General features: G+C 33.0%; 1 protein-coding gene across 4 annotated transcripts in view; it reads right to left on the bottom strand.

Annotated features, from left to right (window-relative positions):
• LOC129221944 (homeobox protein Meis2-like) overlaps positions 1-17,967 on the bottom strand; it is a 413,908-nt gene that overhangs the window by 252,219 nt on the left and 143,722 nt on the right. For 2 of the 4 annotated variants that reach the window (XM_054856332.1, XM_054856331.1), the window contains exon 6: positions 15,291-15,447. In XM_054856332.1, the coding sequence (XP_054712307.1) occupies positions 15,291-15,447 (157 nt within the window). The remainder of the gene's footprint in view (positions 1-15,290; positions 15,448-17,967) is intronic. The other 2 variants (XM_054856334.1, XM_054856333.1) reach the window with 1 other exon arrangement.

Here is a 17,967-nt window from a genome sequence, read left to right as displayed (position 1 = left end):
CTCATTTCTTTGGGGGTAAGCTTGGGGTAAACTTTTATAGGGAGGAAAGTTTTGATCGCAATTGTCAGAATGTTTCATTTTTAGGGTTGTTGTACTTGAATGATGGCGTGATTTTTTTTTTTTTTTTTTTTTTTTGATGAAATAGGAGTTTGCCCGAAGTTCTCCCAGCATTCTCGCAAAGAACGACATCACTTCCGACTCTGAATTTGTGTGTACAGATAAAAATTCTTTCTTTAAAGAACTTCGAAGCATTTTTTCAGCAATTATGTTTTCAACAAAACAATGAAACAAGAAATTACAATTTTTCGAAACATATAATCTATCCAACTCAGGAAGTATCTTTCTAATCTCTCATTCTTTCGAAGCAGTTTTCGTCAATTTTTCATATAAGCTTCAAATACAGCCAAAGTCAAAGTAACCACATGAAGTACTTCAAGTGTAAATGAAAACGAACTCGCTACCTGCATTCTATATTCTGATTGATTTCACTGTAACTATTATTGCCAATAATTTATTTTGGAGCAGAGTGGTACACAAACAGTAAGATAAGTCCGGTTGCACAAATTTTCTGAAGTGTTTGGTTGATATTTATACAAAATTAAAATTACTCAGTTGTACGAAAAAAATTAAAGCAAAGAAATAGCTCATAGCATTGACTGTATTCTTTATACCACAAGCACACTACATACAAAGATTGATAGTTGTGGGGCAGGATGAAAGAATAGATGCCGCAGTAGGACAATGAAGAAACAGAAAGAGATGAAATACATATATTGAGGCTCCAAAGAAATGTTTAATTTTATAGTTCAGGGAAATAGCACTTCGAGTGAATGAATAAACAAAAAGTATCAAGTGATAACTTTCACACATTGATCTGTGAAACCGTTTTCAACAGCTTTCTATTTTACTGAAATAATTTGCAATAATGAAATTTAAAATAATATCTCGTAAAATCTTCTACACATTCGAATACAATTCCAGAAACGCAAGCAAACATGATACATAAATAAATGCTCGTCACCTTGTAAATTTCGATAAAATATGGCACTTCGCCTGTTGGAATACTTTCTACAAGAACAAGCTCATCAGTAACAAAAAATGAGCCCAACTTCGCCACAGCTCGGAAATCATCGCCGGGAAAGTGATAAATCATTTAACTTGACAACCCATCGGATCACAGGGGCGGGTTCTGCTAAAGAGGGACTCGGACGGGAGGGGGGCAGAATGTTCTTCCAAAACTAGAGAGTGTCAAGTGATTTTCGAATAGACAGCGCTCAATGGAAAATCCGGACTCAGAGTGAGAAACGTTTTGCTCCGTTTTTTTTGTTAGTTGTGTGACTCGAAAGGCCTGAGTCGCAAACGTCAAACGAATCGGCATTAGAGTGGCCACTTTTGGAACATTCAAGCGGCTTAGTCCCTTTCAGGGCCTTCCTTCTGGAAAAGCGCTTTTTCTCTCCTTTGCCAGATAAATCGACTGCGATGCTTTTGAATACAAATTGTAATCGCCTTTGAGGGTTTCCTTTTTTTTTCTTCTCTTTTTTTTTCGTGCACGGAAACTTAAGCTTTGCTACGTTTTTAAAGATTTTTTGTTTGTTGTCTTGGTCATTTCATTTTATTCATTATTTTGAAAGCCGAGAAAAGCATTTTTGCCATCGATCAGAGTTCACAAGAAATTGCTTCAGTTCAGGTTCTGGTACTTCATTATTACTTGATTTTTGAAAAATGATTAAAGGCGGAATACACAAAACATTTGCCCCGTAGCATCGCTTAATATGATGCAAGAAAAATAAAATTAATGTTTTAACTAAAGTAATCAATGTTTTGCTCATTTCCATCTAAATCAACGAAAAGAAAAAAATAACAAGTAGGGAAAAAAAGAAACTAAAACACGGTGTTTTCATCATGAAAAGATGAATAAAGAAGTTACTCGAAAAACAGCTAAAATCCAACTACGAATACGTTTCGTATTTTATTAGCATCACTTACTAATATACTGATACATCCAAAGGGAAATTAATTTGTAAAAATATTTTCTGAAAAAATAGTGTTTAATTACAAATATTAGACACTCAAAATTAACATTAATTTGATAACATAAATGAACAAAACATGAAACAACGGTTTGATCAAAAAGTGCACTTTGTTTTCTTCTTTTTTTTTTTTCAGTGCTTCCATCAAAACATGCACTTTGGAAAAGGTATGATGTACTATTGAAATAGCTCACTTCAAACTAAAACTTTAAATTTTCCATTTCACTTTCTCTCTTTTTACCAAAAGAAAAAAAAAGAGAGAGAGAGAAGAAATATATAAATAAATAAAAATAAAGAAAGAAATATTTGTTTGAAACGTATAAATTCTGCAATGAATGACGATTTAAAAAAAAATTTAAATAACAATGATAAATTCCTTTAAAATTCTGATTTTTCTTTAAAACTTACTAAGCGTTAACGAATATTTATTTATCAATGTTTTTTTTTGTATTTATACTAATATTTTTCTGAAGATGAATATTTGGAGCCAACATATTCCGAAGCAAACGCTTCTTTCATGCATTTTTGTAATTAATTATCAGCCGGTGTGTAATTAATGAGCAATTATTTTTTTTATAAAATATCAAGGATCAAAAGATTAAAACTGAAAGCACTAATAATGACAACAATCTGAGCTTTTAAACCATCACAATGATAGATTAAAACTCATTAAAAAACAAAATCGCTGAGGGAAAAAAAAAACTAAGAAACTTCATAATAAAATGAAAAAATTAAAACCTATATTTTTATCAGGAAGAAGCATAGCTTTAAATAATGAACATAAAAAAAGGGTTTCGGGAAACGGGAAATGAAGAAAACGGGGAGAAAAAAAATCGAGATTATAAGAATAAAGTTGAGTTGTCCGTTCGTGCGAAAAGATTTTAATTGTCGCTTGCTAAAGGAACTGAGAATAGCTAATTATGAAGTCAACTCTTCGTGAAATGAAATTTAATCCCTAGTTTTAATGTCAAAAGTCCATGTTGGATTACATCCGGTGAAAGCCTGAAGAAAGAAAAAAAGAATAAAAAACAAAGGCATTGCAGTATACTTTTTAATAATATTCTCAAAACAAAATATATTCCAGGAAAAAAAAAAAAACTTTTCAAGTCCGTTTTGAGCAAATTTAGAGGAAGGAGAGATATTTTGTCTTTTAAAATATGAAAAATAGTTGTGTATTTTAAAGTAAAAAAAAGTGTTTGATAACGTCAGGTTTAAAAAAATGAATTAAAAATTTTAATGAAATTTTCAAGTGATTTTTAAAAACATATATTTATTTATAAAGTTCTTAAGGTTAAGGGTGTTACTAATACTGTGCATTCACGTACGATGAAAAAAAAAAAAGGACACTGCAACATATTTCTTTCTTTTTTTTCTTTTATCTTTCATCAGTTTACCAGAATTATTATTAAAAAAAAAAAAAATACTTTAGTGTACAACATATTTCAAAACACAGCAAATATTTGATCTTTTTTTTTTTTTTTCTTAGACTAATGCCAGGAATTGGGAGCCTGCGTTCTTTGGTTTTTTAAACGGTCTTCCCAACCCTTTGCAAGTTGCATAAATGTGTTCAATTACTAGTTTGGTACTGGTTACGGTTCGTCAAAATTGCACGATTATTTAAATAATATATTTACATTACATTTCTCGCAAGATTCAAAGTTACTTTAGAGGCAAGATTATAACTTTGAAACAGCTTAATTACTTTTAATTGGTTTTTGTAATTATTCATACTTAATATTCGATTAACTATGCAGTAGTTTAGGAGCTTTTCTTAAGTTTTAAGCCAGTGCAAGTAATAACGTCATTAAAATATTAGTGAGGCAGTTAAAAATATAAAAATCGCGGATGTTTACTTTGAATAACTGCACTCATTTTCAATATCTATTTTTCTCTCATCGCAATTCATTTATTCTATTTCGCGATATTGACACTACAACAGTTTTCCTGTTGGAAAAAAAAAAAAAAAAAACATTTGTTTGCGAAGAATCCTGCACTTATCTTAGGGCAGAAAGAATAAATGATTAAGTCAACGGTAACGATGTAAAAGTCCAGTATTAAGAAAATATTACATGCACTTATTTCGGAGTTACAGGATAGGATACATCTTTTTCAATGCAGGAAATGTTTTGCGATTTCAAAGAAAGTACGGAAGAAAAAAAAAGAGAAAATGATGTTGAAAGTAATTTTATTTCAATTTTAACTTAAAGAGAGATTTAAGGCAGCTCAAAGTTTATGTTCAACAAACTACAGTTAACTATTACTTAACGAAAATAATTCGACAGAAACAAATAACATTCAAAGGTATTTTTAAATGATCTGGAATATTTAAAAAAAAAAAAGATTTTTTGGGAATTGTTTTTTTCTATAGAATAATTTAGTGCTTTATCTCACGGAAGACAGGCAGATAACTTTAATTTCTCTTTAAAAATTTTCCTTTTCTTTTTTTCTTTATCGAAATAATTCAGAGTTCAATTAAATTCATTATCTTGCGGGAACAGATACTTTGGCTCAGTGCAGATATTTTTTACCGAAAAAAGAAATCTGAAAAAAAAAGTGAGCAAAAAAGGGCATTAGAAGACGCTGAGCCGTGAAATAAATGCTTTTCTCAAAAATATTTTATTGCATAAATAGAAATGAAAAAGAATCAAACAGTAGTACTGTCATCCGATTTTTAAATTCATTGATCAAGAAAATATAGGATTAGAAGTTTATTGAATGTTAATATTTTTACTTAAAAACTGCAGCAAAAACGATTTCTGAAACAAGAACAAATGTTAGACTCTTTTTCATTGAAACTAAACTCGATGAATGTTACGAAAAATAAAAAAAAATCAGCATTTTTCTTAAATCATTCAGTGAAGGGAAAGCTTATGGAATCAAAATGAAAAAAAGTCATTTTGAAAGAAATTCTTCAGGTTTGAATAAACAATTTAAATGACGATTTAATGCTTCGTAATTCCGAAAGTGTTTGTAGACGATAACTTTTTCTAGTGAAAATTTAAGGTTTTAATGGATAAGTAATTAAAAAAAAATCAGCACTCATATGAAAGTTTTTAGCACATAATTATGGTAATGTGTGTGCGTGTGTATGTGTGCTCGTGTGTATGTGTGTGAGCTCAATTCATAGCTTTATTAAAAATAGTTTAGGAGTAGGAAAGTATGGAAGGGAATTATGAAGAGGGTAAAAAGAGGGTACCCTGCACAGGGTAAAGAGGGTTACGAACTAAAAACTCAGGAAATTTTTAATTCGGAAATGTTTTGAAGTAGTTATTTTATTAATAACCACTTCTCAATAAGTTTTTTTTTTTTTTTTTTTTTTTTTTTTAACGCAAAGTGAAAAGCAATTTTAATATATTTTTATAATTTGTAGATTTTTTTTGAACATTCACTTCAGATTAGATTTTTCAATTCAACTTGTTAAATCAAAGCTTCTTGAATTTTCTTAACGCTTACAACAACGCGCCGATTTGAAAACGTGTCGTTAAAAAAAAGTGCAAAAATTGGAAAAAAGAATTTTGGAAATGATAAATAAAATCTTTTGAACAAATTGAGCATTGAAAAAGCAGAATTTTAGAGTTTATATTTTAAGGTGGTTCATTTTTTCAATCGCGATTTTGGAAAAGGGTTCGCTTTTGCATTTGTGACATACGTCAATAAATCCCAAATGATAATTGAAGTTGCAAGGAAGAAGGGGAGACATTGGAAATTCGGAATTTTAATCTCCAGGAAATTTTAGGTGAAATGGATTTAACAAAAATTTAAATGCTTAGTAATCAAGCATGAGTCACAGAAATGTCCAATGCATAGTGAATTATGATTGATATTGCTAACTGAAAACAAATAGTTAACTAAAAAGATAACTAAAGAAAATAAACTAAAAAGAAGAAAAGGAAATCTACAGCAGAGCAGCTTACAGCATGCCATATTTCACAATCACATGAGACATCTCTGACATGCAAGTCTCGTATAAAATCTTTATTACCCATATTAAAGCTGAAAGTCTCTCTGTCCGGAGGATGTCTGAAGGATGTCTGTATGTCTGGATCTCTGTGACGCACATAGCGCCTAGCCCATTCGGCCGATTTTCATGAAATTTGGCACAAAGTTAGTTTGTAGCATGGGGGTGTGCACCTCGAAGTGATTTTTTAAAAATTCGATGTGGTTCTTTTTCTATTCCAATTTTAAGAACAAAATTATCATAAGATGGACGAGTAAATTACGAAATTATCATAACGTGGAACCGTAACATGGGTGCAAGCCAATTGGCGAGAAAATTCACCATTCAATCATTATTTGTAAAAATACAGGCGAACCAAAAGACCTTTTAATTTTCTACTACGGGTAAAGCCGTGCGGGTACCACTAGTTGAGATTAAATATGTAAAAATATTTTTTAAAAAAGTCTTAAAAACAAGAAAGAGAACGTACGGAGGAAATTTGGAAACGAAATCTTGTTTAGATGCAATTTCCCACAAAATATTTCCGAACAGAATAGGTCATTTTCAGGACGTACATGAAAGACAACAAAGAAAACGGTCATTCCAGTTCTCTTTCCTGTATAGAAATCTTAATTAGGAGAAGAGATTGAAACGGATCGAGACTGGGGTGAGGCGACGGGCATCGAACTAGGGAGGGGAAGGCTAAAACCTTTTCTGTAGAGCAAGAACTTGGTTGGGATGTCGAGGGTGATGTATTGCCAAACAGCCTTTGTAAAGAGTAAGGGTTGTTGGTTTGTTGCAATTCGGAAATACATCGTTGGCGATTTTTCTAAAGCGTTTTGCCAAACAAACTCGATAACTTGGATTATTTGATGAATTTGGCGTTGTCAAAATCGCATCTATAGTGATATAGAAGTTTTTAAGAAGTGGCTTTAGTTAAAATGATGTACATTCAAAATTTTACCCAACTACATCAATTTTGATTTATTATCCGAATAACGGTAATTATTAGTATCATACATACAAATCAGGAATGCCGAGTCGAATTCGAACGGATTTTGAGGCAAAAGGGTCGAAGGCTTTAAAATTGCTGGAATAGAAATCGGAGTTTGACTACTTCCCACTGATTCTGCAACCGTGGTCGAGAACTACATTAAAAAAAAAAAAAAATGCGCGTGATGTTGCATCAACTGCTGATTTTTTATGGTCAAAGTAGCTAAGTAATCTCAAATCTAGAATATCTCTTAGTTCCTTCTCAATTGACTAAGAAAAACCCAGAAATACAAGGGTGCCCCCTCCCCCTAAGTTCAATGACACAAATCCCCACTCTCCGAAATTTTTTCCCCAACCCTTTTCCCTTTTTATTATTATTTTTAAGCTCTCTTTTTTAGAATTTATTTTTTAAAATATGTTTTGTTTATTTATTTTAGTTATTAAAGTAATAATAGTAATAATTATTTTCTTCGAGAAGTTCTGTGATACGCCAATGACACACACACATAAACTGAATAAATAAATGAAATATAAATAGAATAAAACAAAATAAATAAATTAAAAAAAAAATAAATAGACAAATTTTTTAAAAAGTTAAAATCCCCCCCCCCCAAAAAAAAAAAATAGATGGCACAACTCTCACCACAATTCTCCCCTGCAGAAATATTAACCAAAAATTCAGTTTTGTAAATTATACTCTGCTTCATAGCAGGTTAATATTTCTTAAAGACCTTTCGTCCCTCTTTCACCATTCCAAAGCTTGAAGAAAAAATTTATTATCAAAACATTTAAACAATAGAATTTTAACGACGATTTATCTTGAATAGAATTGAAACAGATCGCTGTTTATTTGAAGTACGTTTTCGCCAAACTGCGGTTTAGACGGAATAATAGCAATCTATTACTTCTTTCCGAGAAAACGTTTCTGATAGGTTGTGCGGGAAAACGGAGCCAAAAACCTTTTACTTTTCTATCCTCTCGCCTTTCAACACGGAAACGATCCTCGTCCCGAGATACAACGACTCTTCTTTCATTTCCAAGAACTTTCCTGCAATTCAATTCACAAAAGATCATGACGTTTCCACAGGAAATTCTTAAATAAGTTTTTGACTTTTAAGACTTGAGTTCAAAATTAAATTCCCTTCCTTCGCAAGACTCCCAGTTATGTATGGCACTCGATGGCCATTAATAACGCGTGCATGAAAAATTTAGTTTGACAAACTTGAATGTTGAGTTTGTGTGGAAAAAAAAATCCTCAAAATGCGAGGTATTTGCCACTATTAAATGGAATGTAATTTTAATGAAAGTGATAGAAAGAGCGATGAGAATTTAGAGAAAGAGTGATGAGAATTTAGTAAAAGAGTCATCAAAGTGGGCAGTGCAAAGTTCCTCTAAGCATATCATCCATCTTAAAAATAGAAAACGCTTGTCTGTGTTTTGAATCAATTTCTAAAAAACCTAGGACTAAAATTTCTGTATCTCTAAACATATCATTAATTTTAAAAATAGAAAACAATTGTTTGTGTTTTGAATCAATATATTTCTAGAAAACTAGAACTGAAATTTTTAGATCTCTAAGCATATCATCCATTTTAAAAATAAAAAACGATTGTCTGTGTTTGTAATCAATATATTTCTAGAAAAACCATCTGCATACACGTAACATCTGAAATAAACTAAAATAAAGTAAAACCTGGATTATTGCAAAAAGGGATTTTGACATAGTAGCCGGTAGAAGTCCAAAGGCTTCGATAGAACTTTTTTAAACGCGTAACAATGTAGTTAAATTAGGCATTTATTTTTAGTAATTTTTTTTCGCAGATATTTTGCATCAAAACCCACTCATTTAAATAAATAAATAAATAAATAAATAAAATAAAAATAAATAAATAAATAAAAATAAAAATAAATAAATAAAAATTAATAATAATAAGCATTTACAGATACGTAACAAGGAGTAATGTAACAATGCAACTTCATTAATGCACAAACAAATTTCTCGAAGGTAGATTACACAGTATTATTCAAGAAAAGTACCAATATTAATTGTTCTGATAAAAATGATCGTTACTATAAATTGGAAACTAGAACTAAATTTACTTTTCTGCTATTGAAGTACATCTAAATTTTTTTTCAAAAAATTAAGTATGATTCTTTTTTTAGATTGGGGAGGATGAAAGTAGCATGTGAAAACTATTGGAATTCTCTAACAATTCTGACGAAAAGAACCTAGCAATATTGGATGCCAATGTATTGGCTCCTTTTAGGTATTAAGTTTAATAGTAATGTAAGTCGTAAAAAGTACGAGGGCAAATCAAAAAGTCTTTCGCCTATTTATTTTTAGCCAAAATATGGCTGTGAATACAAAGCAAACATATACATTCCCAGCAGTGACAATTCCTTGAACCGTACCAGCCGTATTTGCTTTTTCTTCGGGAGAGCGGAGCTGCTATCAGTCATTTAAGATGATGGTTGTTCTTCAGACATCCACAACTTATGAGCAGCGAAGTGTTATTCGTTTTGCATGGAGCAACGGACAAAAGTCCATAGTAATCCACAGGGGCACCTACAGTCCAGACCTTGCCACAGTGATTTTCACGTTTTCGCTCCACTGAAGAAGTTTCTGGCAGGACAGAGATTCACAGGTGACGAAAATGCCAAGAACGCGGTCTGACGGTAGTTCCACAGGCAACCGGAAGAATTCACCACAGGGGTATCTCTAATTTAATGTTGCGATAGGACAAATGTCTGAACCGGTGCGGTGACTATGTGGAGAAATAATATAAGGTACGTAGTACACTACGTATATTTGTAAATACCTGTATGAACCTGTTTTTGGAGAATAAAAAATAGGCGCAAAGACTTTTTGATTTGCCCTCGTACAATAAAGCTAAATGGAACATTAAATACGTTCGTTAAAATAAATTAGTTTCCAGAAGATCAACTAGTTTAAAATAATAACAACAATGGTGGAAAAGTTAAAAACCAATGAACGAATTAAAAGGTAATAAATGCGTGCAAGGTACACAAAATAAATTATTAGAAAAATGGGAAATAAAACCTGTTGAAATAAAATTCACATGCAGACTAAGCATTTTTGAGTTACTAAGTATTGAGCAAAATTTGAAACAAATCAAGCCTTCAAACATTTAAGTGCGCCGGAGTTACAATGAATAATACCTAACAAATAAATGAAAAAAATATTGGATTGTAAATGCTTTTGAATAATACTACTATTTTTTTAATCAAAAATATAATTAAATACAACGAAGAAGATCAAAAATCACCTCCTCTATCCAAAATAAGAAAAAGAAAAAAAAAAACCCCGCATCATTTCTCGCAAGAATGCTAGAGAGCAAAGATGCAGATGACCCAAACTACATATATCACGCTAACAAGCCAAGTCGACTTCGTACCACATTTGGCTAATGAGTGATCTTATTTATCGTTACGTCTCTAAGAAAATCGATTAAATGATCTCGCTCATTATTTTAAGCAGACGATTTAGCAGTTTGCATGAAAAGGAAGAAGTTAGCAAAAAAATACTTTTTACATTCAACATTCAGTAAACATAGTTTATACGTACAGTAAAACCTGTAAAGTTGACCACCTTTGTAAGTTGACCACCTGTCTATGTTGGCCGCTTTTGTCAGGAATGGAATTAGTCCTATCTTGTATAATGAAGGAAAACCTCTGTAACTTGATCACCTTTCTATCTTGACCACCTGTCTATCTTGAACACTAATGTACCCCAAATTTGGTTTGGAATATTGTAAAAAACCCTTTGTAAGTTGACCACTTAGTTTATTTTTTAAAACTTAATTTAGCAAGTTATTTTATTTTATTATTTTTTATAGCTTTCCAAGAATATTTTTGATGCCACTTTTATTCTCAAAACTTGTTTTCCTTTTGTTGTTCTATTTGAGATTACCTTTTGTACTCTCTGTTCAAGTAGAAAAGTACAAAGTATTTTTTTCCAGTTGCAATATTTTGTGGCAAACACTGGAATTGTGCTGTGTAAAAGTTACTTGCCTTGCAAGTATTTCTGGTGCAAGGGAATAAGAAATAGGACATTTTCATATTCAATAGCCTTTTACAACTATGAGAGCCCAGCTTGTTGCTCTTTGTGTTATAGTTTTACATAAAATGGCTTCAAAAAAGTTAGTTGAACTTGAGATTGATAAAAAGTATGAAATATTAAAATTAATTTAAAAGGGAGAAATCCAGAGAAAATTAGCTGACACATATGGAATTTCCAAAACTAGTGTCTAATAAGTGCACCAAACTTCAATAAGGAGTTATTTTGTTGAAAAGTAGATCATCATGGTTATAAATGTATTAAATGTGTATGAGAAAAAAAAAAATAAGCAAAAAATTTGTTATTTTTGATTAGCTATGAATTTTTAGGAACTATTAATATCAAATAACTTTTTATAAACAGTGATTTTTTTTTTGAATCAATTTGCTGAAATTTTAAATTTACATGACACATTATACGTCATTCTGAGAAAATAACCTCTAAAAATATTTGAATAACATTTTAAATTATTGTTTCAAAGTAATGTTAAACAATGAAAGTGAGTTGAACGGAAAGGTAAGTGTCAATTAGTCAAAAAATGAATACACGGTGCAAGAAATGACAAAAAAAAATCATTACCCCCTTTATAAGTTGACCACCTGTCTTAGTTGACCATCAAAGTACTGCACTGCAAGTGGTCAACTTACACAGGTTTCACTGCATTAGTTATCCTCATGTTGAAGTGGCATAGTACGAAGTACTACGTACGAAGCACGATTGAATTATTTGTACAGAAGTATGAAATATGTAATTAACAGGTTAAAGAGTGAAATACACCCAAAATGTGTTAACACCCAAAAATATTCCTCAAGCTAACATTTGCAAATAAAAACACATATTTAAAGCATTATTTTATTTTCTAAAATAATTTAGAATGACTTTGTCAATAAGAAAGAAAAACTCTTTCTAAATTATTTTATCTGTTTAATTTAAAGGTACCAGCTTTAGAAGCTGTTTTTTGGGTGCTCGCTTTAGGACGTTTAATCTTACGTTTTCTACTGAAAGTATACACGTAAGTTGTTTTCGTCGATAGAATTTAAAGGGAAATTTCTACAGATGGGGCGAAGCGGCTTCCTTGAAATGACACTAACATTCAAGGCATTATCAATAAATTTTCTAGCGTAATTTGGAATGAGTTTTTCTTTATTAATAAGAAGGAAAAACTCATTCTAAATTAGTTTAGGAATGTATTTTGGTAACGCTTAACATGCAGGGAAAGGCTTTATTTTGACAAAGCTGAACTCGATCCGGTAACCTAACTGTTTTACTGGTAAGACAGTGTCATTTCAGGGGAATGAAGATACGAAAAAGCGGTTGAAAATCAACGCTATCCACTGTAGTTTAGGGTTAATACACTGGAGTTAGGATTAAAATTTCAACTATCACAATATCACCAAACAGACAATTGCTTCGTTCAAATGTAGAAGAGAAGCAATTTTCACCCGTCATATCTTGACGGGCGACTTTCTAGTTAATTATGAACTCTGATAAGATGTAAACGCGAAAAACCTTCGACAAGATGAATTGGCGATCGCCAAGCACCTTCTCCCGAGACTAGTGGCCAACCCTAGTGACCATGCTGACCCGAACAAGCCCCGATCTGTAATCCGGGGCGGCGAAGAGAGCGCTGTCGCTAATGAACGTCTCCAAGACTTATCTGACAACATGATTGTACTTGTCAAGTCGGTGTCGTAGAGCCTCGTTACTGTAGATTTCGCCCTTTTGTGTGACACTTTGTATAGAAGAAGAACGCTCATCAGAAAAAAAAGAAATACTAATAAAATGCGAATTTGGCCAAGGCAGAATTGGTATAACAAATAAGGTAAAACACCAGTAGTGGTCACTTCTTCAATAGTGGCCACTTCAAGGTCTAAAAAATGCACTAGTAGTGGTTACTTCAAGGTCTAAAATGCACTAGTAGTGGCCACAATGATGTAGATTTTTAAACTGTAGGTCAACAATATTAATTGACTTTCTTGAAACTCAATGGGCGTTTTATAGCCCAACGCTTTCTAAATCTTCCCAATTTTTATAAATACCAGAATTTGAATTTGTTCAATTTTTTTCTCAAACCTCAAATTTGATCCAGCAGTGGCAACTCCAAAATCTGAAAATTTCAGTAGTGGCCATCTGACATTCTCCCATCCGAAGAATTTACACTACTTACTTTAAATTCAAATAACTTATGAATAAAATTGATTCAATATGATAGTTAAATTAAATACCAACAAAAAATCGCATTATTACTGTTCATTTCTTTCTTGAAAGTACAAAAGTAAACTTGAAGTGGCCACTACTGAAGCATTGGCCACTACTGGTGTTATACCTATATGTTCAGAAATATTTTCTATCAAGCATTGTTCGCAGGACCTGATTATTGAATATGCCAGTTGGGCTTTGGTCTACCCCCGCCCCCTCCTTTTTTAGGGGGCTCCAAATGGCAAAAATTGTTTTATCCAATGACTGAAATTGTAAGGCTTGACTACGGAGTGTCCCCTAAAAAGTGTTTGGCCTAAGGCCCCCCCCAATATTTTTATTTGGTCTTTGATTGTTAGTTCACATGAATCAGAATAAAAGGGGGTCTAAAAATACAACGCAAATTCAACCGAAACGAATGATTAAAAATTCTAACCCATATAAATTACTAAAATTTCATATTTGTTCTTTGAAGCGCTGTTTTTCAAACTTATCACTTTCGTGTAGACGCTTCAAAATTCTAGGAATATGCAACCATTTGGTGGTACCAGATTTTAGGAAAGAGTTGAGCAGTTGAAGGGTCAGGTTACAAAACTTTTTTTAATTCAACTTTAATAATTGCTTGGTGTCCCGAAATTAAAATTTCTATTGAACAATGCTTAGAAATTCGTCAAAAAAAAAAAAAAAAAAAAAATCCTACTGTGTTTATCACCACAATTTACAATTCATATTCCCACTTTTAGATCAGTAAATGACCACTGTGAGTTACGGTATTCTCAGAAAACTTTCTCATTTTGTCTAGTGGTTAGGATTGTGCACTGGTTATAGGATACCATGCACGGCACACGACCTGGTACTGATCACTTTCAGGGAAAGAACCCACCACTTCTACCAAGACTATATTTAAGGTCTTATTGAAGAAAATATTCTCAGAAACGGAAACTTCCTTTCGGCTTGAAGCAGCTGTCTTAAGAGTTTCAATCTCTTTCATCTGCATGCATTGGTAAATATTTTCCAGATTGTATTTCTTAAATGTTCACTATTGGAGAATCGCGCAATTTAACGCACAATTACGTTTAAGATTTGTCATTATTCTTTGGAAATTAGAAGTACACCCGTGTCACCCCCCCCCCTTCAGTTGAGTAATATGTCTTCCTGATCCATTACAGCACGTGACTTCCTTTTACTCCAATTTAATGTCATTTTCCCATTATTGGCAATTTTCAATAGTTTACTCTCTAAATATCACCAACAGTGGCCAAATCGAAACCAGATTTAAAAAAAAAAATCGCCAAATTTCAAAAGACTGGCGATATATCGCCAAGTGTCCGCCAAATTATAACACCACTTGAGTTTACATCGAAATTAACAATGATTTTCTTCCAAAAAGAGGATAAAGTCCCCCCTTAGGAACACCCGAATGCAACTAAAAGGGAAGAAAAGGGAAAGTGCACAACTAGACCCCACTAGGAGTCCACGTACCAAATTTAAACTTTCTAGGACATACCGTTTTGAGTTATGCGAGATACATACACACATACACACGTACGCACATACATACGTACATACAGACGTCACGAGAAAGCTCGTTGTAGATCGTCAAAATGGATATTTCGGGTGTCTGTACGTTCCTAGGCATATATCCGCGTGTGGTCGAGTCGGAAAAAAAACCCAACATTCATTCGGGGGTGAGCAAAATAGAAATTAAGGCCGAGTTTTGAGTGAAAATTTTTTCGCGAATACAATACTTCTTTTTTTGTAAAAGGAAGTAAAAATTGCTACAGAAATATCTTGTTTTCTCTATGTTCCTCTGACAAATTAAGTAAAAAAAAATATGGACAATAACCCTCCTTAAAATTTCTCTTGGTGGAACATTTTCTATTTCAGTAGTCGTGCACATTTTCATTGCTAACTTTCGCCAGGAATGGATATTTATACACAATGTGAAGAATTCGAACATAGATTTTCGAGATTTTCAAAGCAAGAAAAGCTCGAAATCACACTCTACTTTCCAAGAATTAAAAAGCATCGACTCAGAATGAGCAATGAGACTTACCGGCTTCGCTGTTGTTGTCTGTACTCAGTTGTGAGCTGGGTTGTTGAGAGATGGGCCCCGGCGTGCCCGTGGAACCAGCGGGCGACCTCGCGTCCTCTGGACCCGTACTGTAGGAGTTGAGGGACTGTGACGGAGGCCTCTGGTAGGGGATAAAAGACTACTCGAAATTAGTTCCTGATGAAGCAAAACATGCACAGACAGTCAATTTATTTAATTACAAAATATCAAAGTAGAGGCAAATACGAAAACAATTACAGTTAAACTTCGATTTAACGATTTTCTCAATGGGGTGGTTTCCTTCAGTCAAAAGTACTACTTTTAGTCACTGGAATTGATAGAAAAAAAAAAAAAAAAAAAAAAAACATAGACCCAGAAAGTGTTTTTATTTTCCCAATAGTTGTTTTTTAATTAATTTTTTTAAATGTCCTGTTTTTCAAACAAGGCGTGGTCTTGATGACGTCACAAATGATGCATTTTGGCGCATCTTTCTACCACGGTTCCACGTTATGATAATCAACAAGCGAATTAAAATTGCGCTCTACGCTTGATATCAACCATATCGTTGCCAATACACGTGAGTAAAGATGCGAATTAAATATTTTGTTCTGTGATTGGCAACATTGAATGGCATTTCATCATTTGTGATGTCACACGATAGAAGTGTAAACAATAAAAGCTCACCGATTCAAGTAATTTTTTAAAAATATTAAACTTACATAAATTATTTTAAAAAATAGTCAAATCCTATGTTTTTAAGCATGCTCTTTCAGAAAAAAATACTTTTAAAATTTTGGAAACGGCCCCATTTGAGGATGTATTTCATTGGTCCGGATTTGATTGCATTGAATGTCTATGCTCCTGGATTTAACGATATCCTTGATTTAATGGTAAATTTTTCCAGTCTCTTTAAAATCGTTGAATCGGGGTTACACTGTGCAACGAAAATTGCTGTCGCTCCAAAGCTTGAGCTAAGGCAAAGTTGCAAGCAAATACTGAGCAACTCGATACCTCACCCAAAGCGAAACTGCTGTGTCTGGATGTTGTAACGTGTCGCGCGCTATTGTCTTAGAGTACCAAAGCGCTGATGAAATGTGATTTTTTTTTTTCAGCATTTTTGTTTTCAATAGAGAAATTTCATTTTAAAGTTGATTTTCTCTTTCCGCTATTTGATAGTTTTTAACTACTCAAAGGACGGGAAAATATCTTTTGCTTGTTTAAAAATATATTTGGGCTTGTAGCCAGTGGTGGATTTAGAGGTTTGAGCACTCGTCTCCATTGCGCCGCCGAGAGCCAAAGTGGGTTCCTTGTCATTTCGGTCGCAGGACCCCCTCTTTCCCTTAATATATATATAATTTATACTACACCGTTTCGAAGCCGGGTCCCCTAGTTTCCGACTAGGCTCACATAGCCTCTTGTCGGCACTGCCCGTCGCAATGGACTTTTGGGGACCATTTTATATGTCATAGAACTGTGTAAAATATTTTTCATGTGCAGTTTTCTATATGGGGCCCCTATGGTCTTGGGCGCCCTTCATTATTGTAACTTTTGCGACGGGGTAAATCCATCATTGCTTATAGCTCAGATATTTTATTTGCAAACGGACCTTCTTTGATTTAAATAGAAATATCTATTATTAGTTAACTTGAAGGATTCTTTAACTCAATCACACTATCTTTACACACGACAGAAGCACTCAGATTTCCCTGATCTTCAACCGTTGCGTAGAAAAGGGGCATAGAGTTCTGCCATTAAAAAGCCATAACATACGTTTTACGCGTTCAGACTTTGGGCAGCAAAGTGTCGCTATCGGTAGAAAAAAAAATGGAAAAAGAGAGCAAAAATTGTGCAGACACTATAAAAAAGTCAAGTAGTAAAGGGGGAGGTCTTTACTGGCCATTTCAGAAACATAACGGTTTTGGCAAGAAAAGATTTTTTTTTTGTTGAAGAAAGGTCACCCAATTTGCTCTTGAGTGGAGTCGTAAAAATGTCCAACAGCCACTAAAAGCAGTCACTTGGGGTCGCTACTGAAATGAATTTCTGCGGAAAATGACAAATGTCCGAAGGATGAGAAAAAACATGTTTTAAAGAAAGAAAGTGAAAAGCAATCTTTGACGTCGTTTAAGATATTAGTCCACATAAATAAAACAGAGAATATATATGTATGTATGTAAAGGGTGTCCCAAAATTAACACAAGATTTGAATTTGGCACCATTTTTTCCATAAATTGTTGGCAGCCATGAAAAAAGAACAATTTGACAGTTGAGAGTTTAGGGTTAGTAAAAATGGGGCGTTATTGTACCATACAGCTAGAGAGAGAGTGAAACATTTCAATTACTGCATAAGGCATTTCCTGGTCGCGTACTTTCTCATTTCGGTGATCAGAATTGGCACCATAGATCGTGTGATTTAACATTTTTAAATTTCTTCTTATGGGGTTATTTGAATTCAAAGGTCTATGTCAACAAGCCCACAACCACCCGTGCATTACCGTGTTGCGATACCGAGCGCCAATAACAGTAACTGCTTGACCAGCCTCAACTTTCATTATTTTTGAAATGTTATTTCAATAATGAAAACGCGTTATTGTATCGTATAACGCTCCATTTTTAATAACCCTAAACTTTCAACTGTCAAATTGTTCATATTTCAGGGTTGCCAACCTATTACTGCAAAAAC

The sequence above is a fragment of the Uloborus diversus genome, chromosome 5 (genome assembly GCF_026930045.1).
Source record: "Uloborus diversus isolate 005 chromosome 5, Udiv.v.3.1, whole genome shotgun sequence".
In the NCBI taxonomy this organism is placed as follows: Eukaryota; Metazoa; Arthropoda; class Arachnida; order Araneae; family Uloboridae; genus Uloborus; species Uloborus diversus.
The sequence above is the reverse complement of the archived record's forward strand: the minus strand, read 5'-3'. Positions and strand labels throughout refer to the sequence as shown.